Genomic DNA, 20,007 nt, shown 5'->3' with positions numbered 1-20,007 from the left:
ATTACATATCATTGTCTGGCTATACAAGTTGTTTAGATTCACCAGTTGATGATCTTTGGGGTCATTTCTAGTTTTTGATCATTAAAAATAAAGCTATTGAAAATTAATGTACCAGCTTTTGTGTGGACACATTTTCATTACTAAGTAAACACCTAGGAGTGGAATTGCTGGATCACCTAAGTGTATGATTAATTTTATGATAGAACAGAACCCGTTTACCAAAGAGGCTGTACCATTTTGTATTCCCATCAGCAACATATGAAAGGTCCAGAGGTTCCACGTCGTCAACATTAGGTACCGTCTTCTAAATTTTGGCCAGTTTAATGGCTATGTAGTGGTAAAGATGCGTTTCGTTTCCTACCGTACTAGCCCACTTATTTAAAACTCGTTATTAATTTAGAATAAGTCTAAAAATATGTGAAGGGTCTAAGAAATTGACTGGCTTGATTATGCTGAAATTTTGTTTCCATTTTTCCTCACGAAATCCCCAGACTGTCTAGGAAACATAAATGCGGTGTCAGGCAGCAGTAGCTCGATGGAGCTCTCGAGGCTGGGGTCTTCATTTACGGACCCAACATCTACCGTCTAGGTATGTTAACCATTGCTTCCTCGGGCCTCCGCGTCACCTTTCTAAAAATTTCCCAGGGAGCCGCGCGGGGCGAGGCGGGGCGGGTTCTGGGCCTCTAGGTCCCGCCCCTTACCGGGACCCACCTACTACCCAGGACGCGGGCCGAGGCTGGAGAAGGAAGGTAGCTTCCGGTCTCGCGATTGGCTCTAATCCCGCGAGAAGAGAAGATGGCCTCCATCGGTCGAACGGCGGCGGTGGCGAGGAAGGGGGTGCGGCCGGGGAGCTCGAAGTCTCCAGGCGTGAGGGAGAGGGGGCGGGGTCGCGCGTACTGGGCGTACGCATGCGCGCACAAGGACGGTCGGGCTGGGCTGAGAGGGGAGGGGGCGACGGCGGCCGAGGCGGCGTCGTTATTTCCGCGGTCCGGACGGTGAGTGGCGGCGCGGGTGGCCAAGAGAGAAGTAGGTAGGGACCGGCGTGCGGAGCCGTTGAGACTTCCTCCCTCCCGTGTCCGAGAGTAGCAGCCCCCCGCGTGTGTGGCGGACCCTGGGGACGCCAGGTCACCCTGCGGCCCCGGCCCTCCCGCCGCGTTTGGTAGGAGCTGCGGGCTCCCCGGTGCCCGCTGCCCGCCGGGGCCCTGGGCTTATCCAGTGTTACCGGGGCGACGACCTGGCACCGGGCGTGCCCGTCCTCCCGCACGAGGACAGCCCTGTCCTTGCTTCCGTGCCCGTGGGGCCGGGACCGGGCCGGGCTGACCCAGGTGGGGAGGGTCCCCGCCTCAGGTGCACCCCCGCCCTGGGCCCGGCGGCTGGCACCTGGTGGTGCTCTCCCTCACGCCGCGCCCGGCGGATCGGCCCTGCAGGGGTCCGGCCCGGCCTGGAGAGGTTGGCCCAGTGAGCTCCGGGCCGGTGAGGGACCACCTTCACTTGAGTAGATGCGGCACGGGGTCCTGGGCAGCGAGAGGGGTCCCTGAAGAGAGCTTTGGTTATTTGTGGCCGGTGTTAAAAGTTGGAAGCTCTGGAGTTGGTTTTCTTTGGGCTAGTGGTGGGATGGTTTGTGGTTTTTCTTCTTAAGTAGCCAAACTGTTTATGAGCCCTGGTAGGTGGTGGGCTGTTAGTAAGTGAGCAGCAGGTAGTGTTAATTAACGGTGAGATTTAATTGCATTAAGGTAATTTTTTTCAGTACCGTCCACAAACTCAGAAGAGCTCTACTTAAACAGTTTAGTAAGACTTCATCTAGTATTTAAACAGACACACATGGTTTGCTAATTCTCTTGCTCTGAAAGCTACATCCTTCTTTTACACTAGTATTACTTTTGTAGGCATAATGGTTATGAAGGCTTCTGTAGAAGACGATGATTCAGGATGGGAGCTCAGTATACCAGAAAAGATGGAAAAAAGCAATACAAACTGGGTGGACATAACCCAGGATTTCGAAGAAGCTTGTCGAGGTGAGTTTGAATTTTGGGATTAGAAGTTCAACATTTGGGAAAGGGTACAATAAAAATCTGGATTGTGATTTCTAAACTGTCTCAATAAATGAAAAAAAAAATCAACAGGTCAGTTTGGTTTACTGAGTTTGTTAACCAACCACACTTACTCATTTGCTATACTCTAATTTTAACTTTCATATAAAACCGGTTTAAGAATGACACAGCATTAAATACAGATGCTGAGGCAGTTTCTTCTGTTAAAGTTTTCTAACTTTAAATAGCAGGTTAGAGAGCACATAGCAATAATTTTGAAAGGTGGAAACACAAATTCTGTTGCCCTAAAGACGGTAGTTTTATCGTATATTGGAGGTTTGAAAATGATCATATCATTCCCTGCTTAAGATCCTCCGGGGGCTTCCTATTGCATGTAGAATAAAATTCAGACTTCTTCCCCATTTTCCCATGACCAATATGATTTGGTGCCTGCCTACCACTCAGACTTTATTTTTGTATCACTGCTCGGGTTGGCTCATTGTTAGTCATGAGGTCCTTATCTCATTAAACACACCGAGGTAGTGTCCCCAGGTCTTCACATAGCTGGCTCCTTCCCGACGACTTAAATGTTACTTTCCCAGTGGTGTCTTCTCAGAACAAGGAATCTAAGTAGTTTCACCCCTTCATTCTCTTCTATTCAACTCCGTCTCAGTTTAATCACCCTGTTTTATTTTCTTTATAGCACTCATCTACTGTCAGAAGCTATCATTTTCAATTATTTCTTGTTTATTGTCAGCCTCACCCACTGAAATGTAAGCTCTGAGAGTGCAGAGATCCTTTTGCTAACCCTAGCAAACAGAAGGTTGCCTGGCACATAGTTCAATAAATGCTTGGACGTAAGTGATTGGAGAAATGAGCATGTTTGTTGTTTGAGGGGAAAGTGCCTCAGGGAGAGAATGAAGATAAAAGAAAGGAATAAATGATAGAGTGAGAGCTTGAACTTTAAGAGAGGATGGTATCTAGAACATAGTAGAGAAATTGAGGGGAGAGAATAGGGACTTAGAAAGAACAGAGGTTAGGATGGTGAAGATACGGGTATATTTCTCAGTGGATGGGAAGGAATGGTGGAAGGATTCACGCCTTAATGGCTTCTATTTTGGTGTTTTGGGTTTTGGTCATGGTGGAGTGTGTTTAGAGTAGTGCTCTTAATGAGAGGAGCAAAGACTTGGAGCAGCTGCAGGTGGAAAGGGAGCCAGCTGAGTATAAGCAAAGAGATAAATCATGTGCTTACCCTTCGAGTGTTTTGAAATACACGTCTAGTTAAAGTATGCCTAAGTAGGACAGTGGAAAGAACGTTAGACTGGTAGTTGAGGGACTGCCCGTATATGTCTATCTAAGGGAGAGAGAAAGAAATGTAAGTTACAACGTAATTTTTGTGCTCAGTGTTCTCAGACTATCAAGTGGATCACACCTGTCATCTTGCACTGATTTTAAGTGATCTGCCTTGGAGGGCTGTCATTATGAACCTAAATGGGAAAAGGTTTTATGAAGTACATATGGCTTGAGTTAGGCCTTAAAAGAGTGGTCAATATTCTATTAAGTGAATGTGAGGGAATTGCTCTAAACTGAAATGAACTATTAGAGCCAAAGTTCAGTGAGACCTTTATGTTTGAGGAACAGTGAAAACTTCTGCTTCTCGTGGAAGGAACCTTGAGTAGGAAATATGGTTTAATACCTGCTTCAGTGTGGATTGAGAGAGGGTGGTATATTGTTTTGTTGCCAGTATCAAACCATCCTGTTAACTCCTCCATGATTAGCTCCTGCACTGTCTCAGGTGGCTCAAATGTGAGGCATATGTCTAGAAACGAAAAAGTTGATAGAGAATTAATCTTCTTGTGTGGTTTTAGGACTGAAGGCTGTTAGCAGTCTTGAGTCTGTGGTATTAATAATTTGTTTTCCCTTCTTGAAATAATCAGATTCTTAGCCTTGATTATGGTTTAGACTTTTGTTCTAACAACTTTCTAAAAACTAAGTTTAATACAGATGTTGTTACATCTTTTTCTTAACTGTCAGAGTGGTTTCTCTTTGGCTAGACTTCCGTGATTTTAGTGAGGAGTACTTTAAAATAATCTGCATACTGATGGCAGCGTTTTCATGCACATTTCTGCTTACTCTTTCAGTGGCTCTTCAAAGTCCTCGGGATCGAATTCTAACTTCCATCATTTCTTTTACTTCCTATTAGGCAGATGGCACACATTCCCTCCACATTTTCTATAGCTGACACTGAGGGGTTTTTTTTCTTTTACATATTATTTTGACTGTCTAGCACCATTACTATTATTTTGCCTGATATGTAATGGATTATTTATCTAAATTATACCTCTGAGCTTTGCTTCTCTGGGAAACCTTGCTTAATTCAAACCATCTCATTTTGCTACCTGTTAAACCTCTGCTCTTTATATTCCATTTGGTTGTCTGTATTTAGGTACTTTCTGAATTGCAAACTCACAACTTAAAAAACTTCACTTAAACATAAATGATCATAAAATATACACTGCAGCTGCTTGTTTTGCCTGCCACATTCCCTTCTTCCACATGCTCTCTGGATAGCCAGCAACCTCTCCCAGGATAAGGACACCACCAGATATCTAGAGCCTAGAGGTAATCCAAGGTTGGCTATCATTACTTTCATTCTTTTAAAACTCTGGTCTTGAAGGATATGGGCCTATCCTCCCATCCTATTTTCTCCTCTTTTTGATGCCTTAGTTCCTTCTTTCTTACTCAGTCTTTATTACAGATATCCCTGTTTAAGACCCCCTCACCCATCTAGTTTCTATAGTTCTTGCGCGGTACTTTGCAAAAACTCCTTTTGCTGCTTTCCCTTCCCTCATTTAAAATCTAGGATGCTTAAACCTCTTACTTCTCTTCCTTTCTGTTCTGTCTTCTCTCACCCAGAACAATGTTTGTCTTTAAGAATAAATGAATAGTATAAGGCCATGTTTCTTCAAACCAGTCTTGGACTTGAGAAGTTTTAAGAACCACTGCGTTACATTAAATGCTGTTGTTGTGGGTGGTTGCCTGGAACCAGTATGATCATGAACACAAGCTCAGGCACTGACATTGTGGCAATACTTGATTATAACGTTATCATCCAGTTGGCCTGGGATATGTTTCCGTAATCTTAGAGAGGTTATCATTGAACTGATTACATAGCACGTAACAATTATTGTTGAAGAAGTATAGATTCTTGATAAAACTTTAATGGACTTTCATCCCACCCCCTCAATTCATGAACTCCAGTTTGAGAATGATTGTTCTAGGCATTTGCTATTTGTTACCATTTTAGTCTAAGTGGAAAAAGATAGGCAGAGATTGTCCTGGTAGAAGATCTGGGCAACTTACAGAATATTTTTTTAATTGATTTTGGTTTTGGAAATGAAAATTATGTTTTCATTGTTCCATACTATCAAGAATACTTTTGATATGGTGGGGCATGGGTGGGGTGAGCAGCACTGGTAATTGTGGATCACTCTTGTTCTCCACCAAGGGTGATTTTGTCCTCAAGGGACATTTGCCAACATCCTGAGACATGTTTGGTTGCCACAGTCAGGGGTGGGGCTTTGCTGTTGTTATCTATGGGTACACGTTAAGGATGCTGCTTATCATTTGATGCACAGGAATAGCCCCGACAGAAAATAATTTTTCTACCCAAAATATCAGTAGTGCTGTTTAGTTCACTCCATTTAGATTACTTTTTTCAAGAATGTTCAGCTATCATTTAACCTCTTTGACCTTGAATTCTTTAATAAAAGGACATACAAATATTGGATGCCATAACAACTAGCCTTCAATAGAACAAGCAGTAGGAAGGGAATGCAACCTTTGTTGTATTTTGAGGGCTCTGCTGCATTGTTGAATGCATCTTACGAGATTTCCCCCTGAATTTTATACTGTGTATCCTGTTTATGTTAGGAGCTTTGGTCATTAGAAAAGGTATCCTCAGAAGTCACCACTTTCCCCCTTTTAGCTAATTATTTTAGTAATCATGATTCTAGATAGCATGCTTTTATTGATGTTTCTTGATTCCCCTCACTCCCATTTGGACATTATCTTTAGACTTCCCCCATGTAGTTGTAGCTGTGCAGATGTTATTCAAAGTGAGCCAAGAGGAAGACTGTTTTTCCCTTCCTACACAGTTGTTTTATGTAAAAAATATTTACTCAAAAACTAGGTACTTATCATTAATTCTTCCTTAGGCCCTTCACCAATTGTCTAAATCTTCGTAAGACATTCAGACACATCAGAAATTATATTGTTTTTATCTCCATAAAGAAATTTCTTCTCAAGTCTCTTACGTTACTCCAATCTGGACTTCTTTCTTACCTGGTGTGATTCTGAGATCTTCCTTCATCATCAGCCTGGGGTTTCTTACTTTTGTCCCTTGTTTTAATTGGACAACTTAATTATCTTCCTGAGTAAAGTGCATGGGAGATACCATTTTTTGAGGCTCTGGAGGTCTAAAAATGTCTTTATTCTGTCCTCCCACTTTATTGATAATACATCTGGGTATGTTTGAGAATGTTGAGTGCATTGCTTAAATGTCTGGTGACATCCTGATTACTGAGCTTTTATATGTAACTTTTTAGAATCTTCTCTTTATTCCCCATTTTCCAGAACTTCCACAGTGGTTTGCTTTGTTGGTAACTCTGGAGTGCTTTCACTTTGATCTTTCAGTTCTGGGAAACTTTCTTGAATCACTCTGTTTCCTCTTTGTTTTTTCTGTATTCTCATTATGGAATGCTTGCTTTTTGGATATTGAAACTTCTAGGCTGATTCTCTGTTTTTTTCTTATCCTTTCATGCCTATTTTCCATCTCTTTGTCTTTTTCTTCGATGCTTTGAATGGAATGATTGTGTTCCCCCAAATCATATATTGAAACCTATTGCCAGTGTGATGGTAGTAAGAGGTGAGGCCTTTGGGAGGTTCTTAGGTCATCAGAGTGGAGCCGCCATGATTGGGATTAATGCTTCTATGAAAGGGGCCCCTTGGAGCCTCCCTGGTCCCTTCTGCCATATGAGGTTATTGCAAAAAGATGACTGTCTAGGAAATGGGTCCTCACCAGACACTAAATCTGCTGGTGCCTTGATCTCAGACTTCTCAGCCTCCAGTACTGTGAGAAATAGAAGTTTTTTCATAGACTACCCAATTTACGATCTTTTTGTTATAGCATCCTGAATGGACTAAGACTCTCAGCTTAATTTTTCTTATCTACTGTAATGTTTTCAATTTCTAAGATATATTTTTCTTCAGGATGTTTCTTTTTTTTTTTCAATAAAAATGTTCGGTTATTGTTTCAGGGTTGCACTATTTAATCTCTCTAAGGATAGTAATAGTTCTTTTGAAATTTTGTTTCCCTACATAGCATAGTGTCTTTCCTCCAAGTTGCCTTTTTTAGTTTGTTTCCTTTGGTTTCTGTCTTTCATATTAGGAGATTACGTCAGACATCTAAGAATCCTTTGTTACCTATCTAAGCATAGGGGGTCAAAAAGCAAATTGGAAGCTCTGAATTTTTGAGCAGGACCCCTCTGCTTTGAATGTCAGTGTCAGGTGATCCAGCTTGGTTTTTCTGTTAGAGAACTTCTGGTGTCAGTTATTTAGCTCCTTCCTCTTAGAAAGACTATATTCTGTACAGAAAATTTGTCTGATCTCCTCCATTGAGTTTGAAGAATTGACTTTCTGCCTGTGATTTAACAGTAAAGTTGAGGGAGAGACCTGGAGTTTTCATATATTCACTTAATGCCCCCTCTTTCCGGTACTGAATCCTGGCCTTTGAATAACCTTCTGTCCCTGGAGATTTTACCCTCCTCAAAAAAAATATTCAGTGTTATTCAGGATGAGGGAGTGGTAGTTACCCTGCTCTGTAATTTAGGGTAGGATTCTGGGTTCTCTGACAGCCCATCTTTATCCTCACTTTCAGAGGTAAGTGGTAAATCAGGTTGATTTTGGCCTTCTCCACTACTGGCTTTATTTTCCTTGGGTTTGCTAAGAAACGACTTGTCTTTCTGCTTCCAAGTTTCCCTAATTTTGTTGTATTATTTCTGCATCTGTTTTTCCTCATCGTTTGGGTTCATAGCTTTCTTTTAAAAAAGAAAATTCCCTTTAATTGTTTAAATTAGATTTCAGGAGGGAGTTAAAGGTAGTTGCATGTGTTTAATTGGCCACCTTTACCCAAGGGTAAACTTTAATTCATCTGTTTAAATATCACAATGGTATTAGATTTCAGTTAGGTATTCAGTAGGCCCTTCATAGTGGCCCTAGCAGAGAACTTAACCATAATTTATAATGTTATGTGTAGAAGTCTATTCAAAGATCTGTAACACCAGTTTACAAATGATCTTCTCATTTATAAGATGGCAAAATATATATGCATTATCAAATAGTTGCATGTTTTTCTCATCCTGTTAGATTACTTTTTTCAAGAGAGTGATCATATGCTACAGGTGTTTAGCACTGCTGCAAACCGAAACTCCAGCTGCAGATTTTGGTTCATTGTTCATTTCTAAGGCAAAAGGAAAGATATCCTCAGTAAGATATCATGAAATTTTCTGACCCACAAAATTAAGTTAAATTTTCTCACAGCAGATCTACTTGTGCCTTATGAGAATGAAGATAGAATAAAAAGGCAGTTAATTGTCAAGGTTGTAAAAAAAAAAAAAATTGGAATCATCTTTTCCTGGTATCTGACTTTTCCCTTTGTTCTGTGTTGACTAAGCTATATGTATGCTCTTGCACCTACTTAAGGTTTTAACTTAAAGGTAGAGTAACTTTTGGTTTTTATCATTGTGTTAACTTAGTCCAGTGGTTTGGTGTGGTCCATGTTTCTTAGGTTCTCGAAGACCATTTCATGGGGTATGCAAGGTCAAAGCTATTTTCATGTAATACAAAAACATTAACTTACCTTTTTGATTCTAATTTCCCTTATTAATCTACAGTGGAATTTTCCAGAGACTGCATGATGGGTGACGTCATTGCCCTGACTGCTAATGATAAATGCACATCTATCTCACTAAATTTTTTGAGAAATGCCGCTCAGTTGGATAAGACCCAAAGTACTCATGTCTGTAGTAGAAGATTCTTTGTCCATTTATGGATCGTGCAGTGAGAGTGCTTGTACTCTGCTTAGTGAGTAGATTTTAAAATTTACTACCTGTAGTTTATTAGTGAGTGGTCTGATTACTGGTGTTCTAAGGGACTTGACAGAGTCAGCTAGTAAAACCATTCATTTTGCAGATGAGAAGGTCAAGGCCCAGAGTGATTGATTTGCTTCTAGGTCTGTGGCGTGTTTTTATTTTTAAGTTCAGTGAAGCTATTTGGTACCCAAATCTACCCTGAGTGTATGATAAATTATTACAGTAGTTCTCAATTTTTTTGGTTTCAGTACCCTTAAAAATACCCTCTTATGCTTTTAAAAAGGAATGCTTATGTATGTTATATATATTTTGATGTTTATTATATTGGAATTTAAAAAATACTATTCATTTGAAAATGATAATCAACCCATTGCATGTTAACATATTTTTTAAATGAAAAATACATGTATTTTCCAAAACAAAAAATAACTTTGAAGAACAGCATTATTTTATACTTTTGAAAGTCCCTTTAATGTTGGCGTAATAGAAGTCACCTGAATTCCATATTGGCTTCTGTGGTCAATCTGTTGCCACATGTTGTTTTGGTAGAAGTATATGAAGTAAATCTGGCCTCACCAAATATGTAGTTAAAAGATGGAGGAATCTTTTCAGATAATTATGGATATTCTTTTCTGCTACTACACCAAAACTTGACAGGTAGTAGTTTCTTAAAGATTAGTTTGCAGTTTGGAATCTGAAAGTGTGATCAGTGGACTTTTCATGCTCTGTTACATTAAAATATATTGGTTCCTCTTGAACTTTGAATGGTTCTTTTATCCATGCCTAATTTTGTAACATGCATTACCACTTGGAAAGTATTAGTTCAGTGAGTTAAGCACATGTTCCAAATGTTGGCATACTTCATTCAGTATTAAAACGCACATTTGTTAATATCACCACCAATATCATCGGAAAGCTATTTTAAATATTAGGACACTGTAACATTCACAGTGACAGATACATGTTTTCCAAAATTCTGATTTTTTTCATGAAAGCTCAGATTTTATCATTGGTAGTAAACATTGTCATTTATTTTCCTAAAGTGACGAACTCATTTATTTTAGAGAAAATGCCATATTCTCAAGTCTGAATAACTATAACTTGTCATTTATTCTTTCAAGTAAAAATGATGTTCCATGATAATGATAATTGTACAAGAGCTTTTCCTTGAGACAACCTCTTAACTTTGGTATGCGGTGGAAGTGTTTACATATTCTTCCCATTTGTCAAATAGAATATTAAAAACATATGTACTCAGAGATTGAGATTTAATTAGGTAAGTCAGGACCAGCACTAGGATGAAGTTAGTGAGGCACACAGGGTAAAAATTTAAGAAGGCACCACCTGAAAGTAGTACCTCCTTAAATTTTGCATGCTACATTCCTTACTTGTGCCCTGGTCCTGGCCCTGAAATTAATTTTTAATGCTCCATCTGAGACTTCTTAAGTGAAAGTGCATGGAAGTGAAGAATACGCTGTTTATCTTGGGGCCCCTATCTTGATAAGTGCTGAAGCTACAGACGTTTTGCTCTTTTCCTCTCTGCACCGTTGCTTTTTCATCATCGATGTAAGTGTCAACACAGTGAAAAAGACAAAAAGACTGCTTTAGTGTTATTATGAAAGTAATTTTAACATCACAGACTTTTGGGTTCCCAAACCATCTTTGAGAACCTCTATATGTTCTCTTATGCTTTATTATAGTATTTTAATAAACACTTCTCATTGATTTATCTGTTTTGATACATGAACTTTAAAAATTAGTATTATTTAACTTGTGATTAGCTGAGGGGATTAGTAAAATTCTGAAAACTGCTTCTTTATACTTTCCAAAGGATTTGACCATCAATTTTTAAGCTCCTTAAGAATGATACAGTCACTACTTCCCATCTTCCTTGCACATTGCAATCACCTGGAGTGCTTTAAAACCACTGTGTAGGTCACATCCTTAGAATTTAATTGGTTTGAAGTGCTGCTTGGACATTGAGATATTCAAAAGCTCCCCAGTTGATACTGATATGCAGCCAAGATTGAGAACTACTGCTTTATAGGGGTGATTACTGTTTTGATCAGCTTGTTACTCAAGTGTTTTCTATATTATTTAAATAAAATGTAATTTAAGAAATAGTTTTGACACTTACTGGGACAAAAAGAGATTACATTATGATTCCAAGTGGTTTAAAAACAACTTGAGAAATAGCATTCAATTCTATGAAAACGTTTACTTAGGGAGAAATATACTTGTGTTTTTTTTAAAAAATGAGGCTGATAATTCCAGTTGTTTTATTGTGGCCTGTGATGGGTCACTTGTAAATTCTCAAATGTTCAATTTAGAGTTAGTATTTAAATATTCACTGGGTAGAAGGCATTATATTAGTAATAGAATAGAAATGATATGACTGTTCCTTAGAAAAAAGTTTAAAGGACTGCAGGAACATTTTTCAGGTGCTAATATTTTGCTTCATTTTTTTGTTAAAATTAAAAAATATAAATATGGTATTAAAAATTTTTTTTCTCTTTGTTTCTTTTAGAATTAAAGTTGGGAGAACTACTTCATGATAAGCTGTAAGTATTTGTGTTCTTTGAAATTGTGTAGTGATATTTCCACCTATTTTGTCTCACGTGCAGTAGTATATTCCTTGAAGTCTGAGTAATTTACATTTCTGAGCTGTAAGAATAACACTGATTGCATATTTTACCCTTGGTGAGCTGTTTTGGGGTAGCTGACCTTAATTGTGATAGGAAATGGGAGTACCTAGTGAAACTGTGACTTACGGTCTTTTCCTTGAGGATAGGTGTACAGAATGTGGAATTTCTTGAAGAAAAGGTATTTATTGTTTATCATATGTCAATAGGCTGGTTGGTGACTAGAGATGAGTGACTAAATGCCTAGATGAAAGTCGATTGAGAATCCCTAGAAAGGTAAAATAAAAGGAAAGGCTTGATTATATTTATACTCCCACAGATGGCCTTAGTTTCTATATTGCTATGTCCTGACTCAATTTTCAAGGTTGGGAGTATGAAATTTTAAATTAGTAAGTAGACAAAACTGGACATTTGGTCAGGGAAAGTAGAGCATGAAATTAGTTCTTCTTAGGCTTTAATGTACATCAGAATCATCTGAAGGGGTTTTTGAAACACAGATTGCTGGACCTCACCCGCCAAGTAGTTCGTTATTTAGTAAGTCTGGTGTGGGACCACACAAGTTGCATTCCTAACAAATTCCCAGGTAAGGTTGATGCTGCTGATCTAGGGACCACACTTTGAGAACCACTGTGGTCATCATTTTGATGCCTCAGGCAACTATGGGAAGGATATAATGAAATCAAACCTCAAGCTAATACAGGAAAGAATGTGACTTCTGACACAAGATTTGAGAGAGGCTACTAGAGGACATAGGCCTCCTCTGCATTTCCCCAAGATTTTCAACACTGAGCCCAGGGATCATGATTGCCAGCAGCCCACCCCAACCAACTATTAAAGTTGTATCCTTTTAGTCCATATCTCCTTTAGCTGTCATTTCGTTTCCCCCCAACATGTGCGGTCTTCAAGCCTACTATGTAACTTACTTATCTTTGTTTATTGTCTGTTCCCTCCTGTAGAATGTAAGCCCCATGAGGCAGGCAAAATTTTTTTGCTTACTCATGTATCTCAAGTGCCTAGAACAGTGGCTAGCACATAGAAGACCAGTATTTGTTGAATGCATGGAATAGCTTTTATAATGCTATTACAGTTTCTGTAGCAGTTATACTAATTAGGCAGATACCTCAATGATCTAGGGTTTTAATTGTGCCATTAAGAAATTTTCTTGAAGTTGTGGTATATATATATATATATATACACACACACACACACACACACACACACACACACACACACACACAATGGAATACTATTCAGCCATGAAAAGGAATAAAATAATGTCATTTGCAGCAACGTAGATGGACCTGGAGATTGTTGTACTGAGTAAAGCCAGAAAGAGAAAGAAAAAAATACCATATGGTATCACTTATATGTGAAATCTAAAAATATGGCACAAATGAACTTACTTACAAAACAGAAACACAAACATAGAAAACAAACTTACTTTACAGTTACTGGGGGGAAGGAGTGGAAAGGGATAAATTAGAAGTTTGAGATTTGCAGATACTAACTACTGTATATAAGATAGATAAACAAGTCTCTACTATATAGCATAGAGAACTATATTCAAATATATTGTAACCTATAATGAAAAAGAATATGAAAAGGAATAATTAATATTTTATACAGTTGGACTTACCACCTTTTTTCCATGTAGCTTGTAAATTATTGAAGAGTTTTTTGTTTGCTTGTTTTAGGTTTAGAACTTAAATCTACTGGGGTTTATTTTTTTTAATTATGTAAATCAAAGATTTGACTTTTTCAAGATGGTTAGCCACTTTTCTCAGTAGTATTTATTGGCTAATCCATTGTTTTTCCACTGATTTGAAATTCTACCTTTATCATACATAATTTCTACAAAAACATGGGTTTGGATTGATTTCTCTTGATCTGTGTATGCTAGAATGCTTTTGATTATTATAGCTTATTATTATACCTTTGATATTTGGTAAATCCCTATTTATTGAAAAAATTCTTTTCCATTTCTGCACTATTTTCTCTTTTGGCTTGGTAAACTCTTTGAAAAATAATATTTGGGTTTTGATTTGCAGCATTGCATCACATTTATAGATGAGAGTTGTCTTCAGTAATATCATATACTCATATTGTCAGAGTATTTTAAATTAAAGCATTAAGAGGTTTGAGGGATTTCAGGGAAAGTGTCTTCCAAGCTATTTTTGATGTCTTACTGCTGCTGCGTTTCTGAGAGAAAGGATTTAGTATAACAGGGTAGATGTCTTTATTTTCCTGGTAAGCTAATGGCTTAGACTAAGCAAAATAGGAAGTCAGTAGTTTGATGGCCAGTCAGACTTCAGCTTAGGCTTTTCTTTTTTCATGTCTAAATTGAAGATGCACTAACTAATCAGTCCATAGTACATCACAACTATCTGCATTTATGGCTAATAAGCTGCAAATACCAGCCTGCCAGGTTTCTGGATTCTTTTTTCTTATGTAATTGCCAAAACTGTGGGCATTATATACTGTAATGTGACAGATTATTAGACGTTCAAGATGTAAAGAAAGTGAAAAAAATCAAGAAGTTACATTTGAAAATGGTTATTCCAAATATGGCTTTCTAAGTGTTAGAGAAAATTATTTAAAAAAGGCAAAATGAAATCCGTTGTAGATCAGTTGATCTCTTTTTTCCAAAAACTTCTAATGCGCAAACTTTTTGAAGGAAGAACAGAAAACAACTTTTCTTTCTTTCCTTTCCCTATAGTGCATGTAAAATAATTTAAGTACATGGAAGAATTTTTATGTTAAAAGAAGATTATTTAATTGAAATAAAAGTGATGGCAAGTTGGGAAGACACAACACATAGAATGGGATAGTTATTTAAAGTACTATAATAATTTTTGAACCATTGTGGGAATTTAGGTAAGCTTACTACTTCAGAAACAATTTGCAGAGTCAATTTTTTTATTTGTAGATTTGGTCTTTTTGAAGCCATGTCTGCCATTGAAATGATGGATCCCAAGATGGATGCTGGCATGATTGGAAACCAAGTTAATCGAAAAGTTCTCAATTTTGAACAAGCTATCAAGGTAGTCACCATTGTGCCTTTTGTGTTTTCTTTTATTCATCTGTTAAAACATTCTGGTTAATGATGGCAATCAAACTTAGTATATTAAAGTGTAATTTTCTTAAATGCATCTCAGTTATATAAGAAAGAGTTGGTTATCTCTCTTTTTATTGAAATTTTAATTGTTTAAGATCTTCATTAAAAACTTGCTCTAAATTTGAGTATGTGCAGTTTTTTAATTAATTTTTTAGAGTATTTGAGTATGTATTCAGATACCAGGGTAATTGGTTTAGGGATTAAATTTTATGTGTTAATATATTAAGTAAAGTTCTTGCAGTGAATTAGAAATTTACTCAATGAGAATTGATCTAGAAGTTCATTAATAGTTGCCTCAGAGTTTAACTTTGCATATTTCATGAAGAAAGATTTGCTAAGTAAATGGATGCTGTAAAAAATTTTACAAATAGTAAGTCAATTTAAGGGAAATGTTTTTTAAAGTGTTTATTTTCTTTGTAAGTGGTTTTAATTCATTTAAATATTTCATATTAATGCTTAAAACTAATTTGAACTGTGCTTTTAAAGTACTTGTTGGTTTGACTTTATTTCTTTATAAAGGCCTTTATTCTGTTTCAAATTAGAGAAGCTTTGATTTTCTTATTAAAGACCTGTTAAGATACATTATTTTTAAGAATACAGAGTCAATTTGGCATCTTTGGCTATTTTAAAATATTTACTGGACAAAGTAACCATAAATTTTTTAAAAGCTTATATGTCATATTTCCCCTTCTTTTTAGGATGGCACCATTAAAATTAAAGACCTCACCTTGCCTGAATTGATAGGAATAATGGATACATGTTTTTGCTGTTTGGTAAGAGTTGAAATAATGCTATTATTGGTTCACTTAAAAACTGTGATTTACCTGAATTTAAATTTGAAAGTATATGCAACAACACTGAATATGAAATATGTATAATGCTTGGCCTAGTAGATGTACATAAGGTTAGCAGGCCAAATTATTCTATAAGATACAGCATTTTATCTTTTCATTTGGGTGATTTTAGGTTCTCATTTTTGGGTGAAAGGATATTTTCTTTCCAAGGAGGATAATAATATAGCCATTATCCAGAGTGCCCTTTTAATTCTCAAGATAAAGAGATTCCATAACTAAGCATGAAATTGAAGATTCCATAACTAAGCATGAAATTGAACGATAGAGAACTTTGGAATGGCTTTGGAGAGGTATTTTTTTTTCCTAATCTAGGGTAAATAGTAGTAAACTGGCCATTTTCTACTATGAAGAAAATCTTTTAGCGTTTTATATATGATGCTGGATAGGTTGTCTTCCCTAGACATTGTTGTTGAATTGTGGGAAAATTATCATTTGTACTGCCCCCTCCCCTTTCTGATTGTCCCTTTCTTTTTAAAATTTGATGTTAAATCATTGTCCCTAGAAGTAATGTAAAATTTCTTCATTTGTTCGGCCAGTAAAAGATTCATTGATTGCTGGTGTGTATGAAATACTTCTGTTGTGTATTTTATGTGTATGTTTTTCACTTAATGTATTTTATGGGTGTGTTTTTCACTTATGTCTTCAATCAGCTCTGTGAGATATCTGGTATCACTCTTAACGTATTTGCCTAGGGTTACATTGCTAGAAAGGGGTATAACCAGAATCCTGATCCTGATTTTTCTTCCTCCAAACCTGTCTCTTTCCCTCAAATATATTGTTACTATTCTATAGCAGTTTACAGTCCTAGTGGAATAGGATAAAAGGAGGCAAGAAGGATTTTTGTCAAAGTTGAGGAACAGTTCTGTAGACTCTTGGGGCTATATCTAAGTTTGGACTTTAATTCAGATCGTTTTTAGTCTGGAAAGTCTTCTGCACACTAGTAATACAAAATATCTATCTTAGAGAAATTTTTACATGCATTTCTCATTTTCTAATGTAGCATTTGTCTTCCTTTATTGCAGAATTCTTGGGTTTAGTATAAACTGTAACTGAATAAACTTAGAAAAATTATTTACACTCTCTTGACTCAATTTCTTTATATGTACAAGGAGAAAAATACCACCTTCCTCGAAGCATTAGGAAAAAATGAGATAAGATATATGAAAATACCTAACATAACACTTGGATGTAATAATCACTCAATTTTGGCTGCTATCTTTCTAGCTTCTAGCACATGGTACTTGGCACACGGTAGTCACTCAGTAAAATAGTGTTGAATGATTATTTTTGTGTTTTAGAAAGATCCCTCTGATTGGGGGTACTGAGATAGGTTGTAGACAGGAAAACAGTTGCATAGTTTCTTGCAGTAATCTAGGTGACATATGATGCTCTTGACTGGATTAGTAGTAGTGAGGATGAAAAATAAGAGTGAGTGGCTAAGAGCCTGGTTAAAGTTGTGAATTCTCTAATTCATGGATTTTTATTGACTGTGTTGTACAATTGATAGCTTTTGGATGCTATGTAAGGAGGCCCTCTAATTTCATTAATCTCCAAATATTTCACAAACTGAATTATATAGAAGAATATTTCCATATCTGTATCTTTCAGGTAATCATTTTTAATTTTTGAAAGAATTTAGTCAGTGAAAGTGAATTCTAGCTCTTTTGTCTTTTCTGACCTTCCTTTTAGTCATCTTTGAAATCTTGTGATGAATTACATTTATTTGAGTCTGTGGCACTCTGATGTTTGACTGTTGGATTAGACTTTTTAGACTCTGTGTATCGCCTTAAACATGTACATTCTCTTATTTCTTTATAGATAACATGGTTAGAAGGCCATTCCTTGGCACAGACAGTATTTACGTGCCTTTACATTCATAATCCAGATTTTATAGAAGATCCTGCCATGAAAGCTTTTGCTCTGGGAATCTTGAAAATTTGTGACATTGCAAGGGAAAAAGTAAACAAAGCTGCTGTTTTTGAAGAGGTAAGATTTTGTAATATAAGAATTCCTGAAGCTCATTGATTGCCTTATTCAGTGTGGTGTATTTAAGTGATTATGTGATATATTTTTTGTCAACATGTATAGAGTTTTTTTTTAATGATGCTGTTGCTGTTTACAAATACATTGTCTAAAATAATCCAGTTCTCTCCAAGAAAGGACTTTCATCGTATTATGTATTCTTTCCATCAGTACCATTCATTGAATAGCCTTTGTGTACAGAGATACTTTGTTCTGGATGTTGTGGAGATTCCTAAAGAAAGTAGAAGAGAGCCTCATCCCTCAACTTTCTAAAAAATTATAACACGGATGTTAGTCTCTGCATAAGAGGAAGCTAAGGAAAGCAATGTTCTGAAGAACAATTTAGAGTATAAAGATTTTCTTCCACTTAGTTTATCACTCTCAGAAAGTGTTGTACATTTTAGACATAGAAAGAGTTTTATCTCCTATCATAAGAAAAAAAAAAGATTTCAGATAACTGGTATTTCAAGGAGAAATGTGATAGCATTTGAAATTACTGATAAGTAATTACTTTTGCTTAATTCTTCGCTTTATTAAAACTGTTGTTTCTTTTTAACACTGTTGCTGATCCAAAATAATTATCTTAGCCTTCAACAATGGTTCAGAGTAAAGCTTTTCTAAATTTATATTATGTATATGAGAATAATTACATGTATGACTGTTGTGATTTCCACATTTGAATGTGTGGCTCGTGAGTTGTGTATGAAATGTCGTGTACTTCTTACACATTCATTGGTTATTTAGCTACGTATTTGAAATGATATGGGTGTCATGGAAAATCTTACCCATTTGGATGAAATTTTTTAAAAGATAAGTTCGAGTTAGTAAGTGAGATGAGACATACAAATTATTTTAAATACATTCTCAAAGTACATCTAAAAGGCCATCAAAAGTCAGTGGGACAGAGAAAGGATTTATTTATTAAATAGTACTGGAACAATTGGTTAGCACCCTTGAAAATTCTTCATCATTTTACATCTGCCTTAGTCCATTTAGGCTGCCATAACAGAATGCCATAGACGGGTTGGCTTATAAGCAACAATTTATTTCTCTTGGTTCTAGAAGCTAGAAAGTCCAAGGTTAAGGCAACGGCAGATTCAGTGCCTGGTGAGGGCCTGCTCCTGGTTCATCTTTGCACTGTGGCAGAATGAGGGACGGGGAGCTCTCTGGAGTCTTTTGTAAGGGCACTAATCCCATTTCTGAGGGTCCCACCCTCATGACCTGATCACCTCCTAAAGTTTCCATCTTCCAGTATTATCACATTGGAGATTACGTTTCAACATATAAATTTTGAGAGGACACAGTCTGTTTATTGCAATTGATTGACATGTCTTAAGTCTCAGTTTATAGGTTCCACCCTCTTTTTTATTTTTTATTTTTTGAAGCCTTGAGACTTTTTGCTAAAGAACTCTGTGGGTTCCTCCCCAAATCTCCACCTCCAAATACTGTCACACTGGGCGTTAGAACTTCACATATGAATTTGGGGGTGAGGGGAGCACAAGCATTCAGTTTATAACGACATCAAAGTAAATTGTAGATGGATAAAATACTTTGAGTGTAAAAAGTTATTAAAAATCAGAAGACAGTTTACAGAAATTAAAATGGCCTTTAATCATAAGGTGCTTAACCTCACTTTAGAAATGCAGATGAAAGCTGTCAGATACTGCTTTTTTACCTGCAACTGGCAATAATTAGAAATTTTTTTAAAGTTTATTTGGAAATAATTTAAAAATAACAGCAGTTATAGTAATAGAAGAAAGAACACCCACATTCAGCTGCTCTTAACCTGTTGTTTTTTTTTCTGTTTTCTGAACCATTGGAGAGTAAGTTGTATATATCATGAGCTTTTTCCCTGAAACACCTCAGTATCTCATGAGAAAAAGGGCACTCTCATACACAGCTGCAGCACAGTTACCAACCTCAGTAGATCTGTAATGCCAGTCCCCTGTCTGTATTCCATTTGTGTCAGTTGACTTAGTAATGTCTTTCTTAGCATTTTCCCATACAGTACGGGATCCAGTCTAGGATGTCCTGCATTTAGTTGCACATCTCTTTAATGTCCTTTAATCTACAACAATTCCTCAGTCTTTTGTTTCTAATGACATTGGTATTTTTGGAAAACATGCTTCTCTTCTGTTTCCCTTTCTTAATAGAAAGTTCTTCACTTTGGGTTTGTCTGCTCTTGCTCATGAT

The 20,007-nt window shown here is 36.9% G+C and overlaps 1 protein-coding gene across 4 annotated transcripts in view; it reads left to right on the top strand.

The window, feature by feature from the left end:
* The first annotated feature begins 716 nt into the window (after positions 1-716).
* NAA35 (N-alpha-acetyltransferase 35, NatC auxiliary subunit) overlaps positions 717-20,007 on the top strand; it is an 84,719-nt gene continuing 65,428 nt past the window's right edge. The window contains exons 1-6 of one of the 4 annotated variants that reach the window (XM_045504644.2): positions 717-837; positions 1,887-2,015; positions 11,709-11,742; positions 14,750-14,864; positions 15,637-15,711; positions 17,611-17,778. In XM_045504644.2, coding sequence (XP_045360600.1) covers positions 1,892-2,015; positions 11,709-11,742; positions 14,750-14,864; positions 15,637-15,711; positions 17,611-17,778 — 516 coding nt within the window. In that variant the 5' untranslated portion in view covers positions 717-837; positions 1,887-1,891. Of the gene's footprint in view, positions 838-859; positions 1,031-1,886; positions 2,016-11,708; positions 11,743-14,749; positions 14,865-15,636; positions 15,712-17,610; positions 17,779-20,007 lie in introns of those variants that run through there. The other 3 variants (XM_010967437.3, XM_010967436.3, XM_045504645.2) reach the window with 3 other exon arrangements.

Source organism: Camelus bactrianus, chromosome 4 (genome assembly GCF_048773025.1).
Source record: "Camelus bactrianus isolate YW-2024 breed Bactrian camel chromosome 4, ASM4877302v1, whole genome shotgun sequence".
Lineage (NCBI taxonomy): Eukaryota > Metazoa > Chordata > Mammalia > Artiodactyla > Camelidae > Camelus > Camelus bactrianus.
Note: the sequence above shows the minus strand (reverse complement) of the source record. Positions and strands in the feature narration are given on the sequence as shown.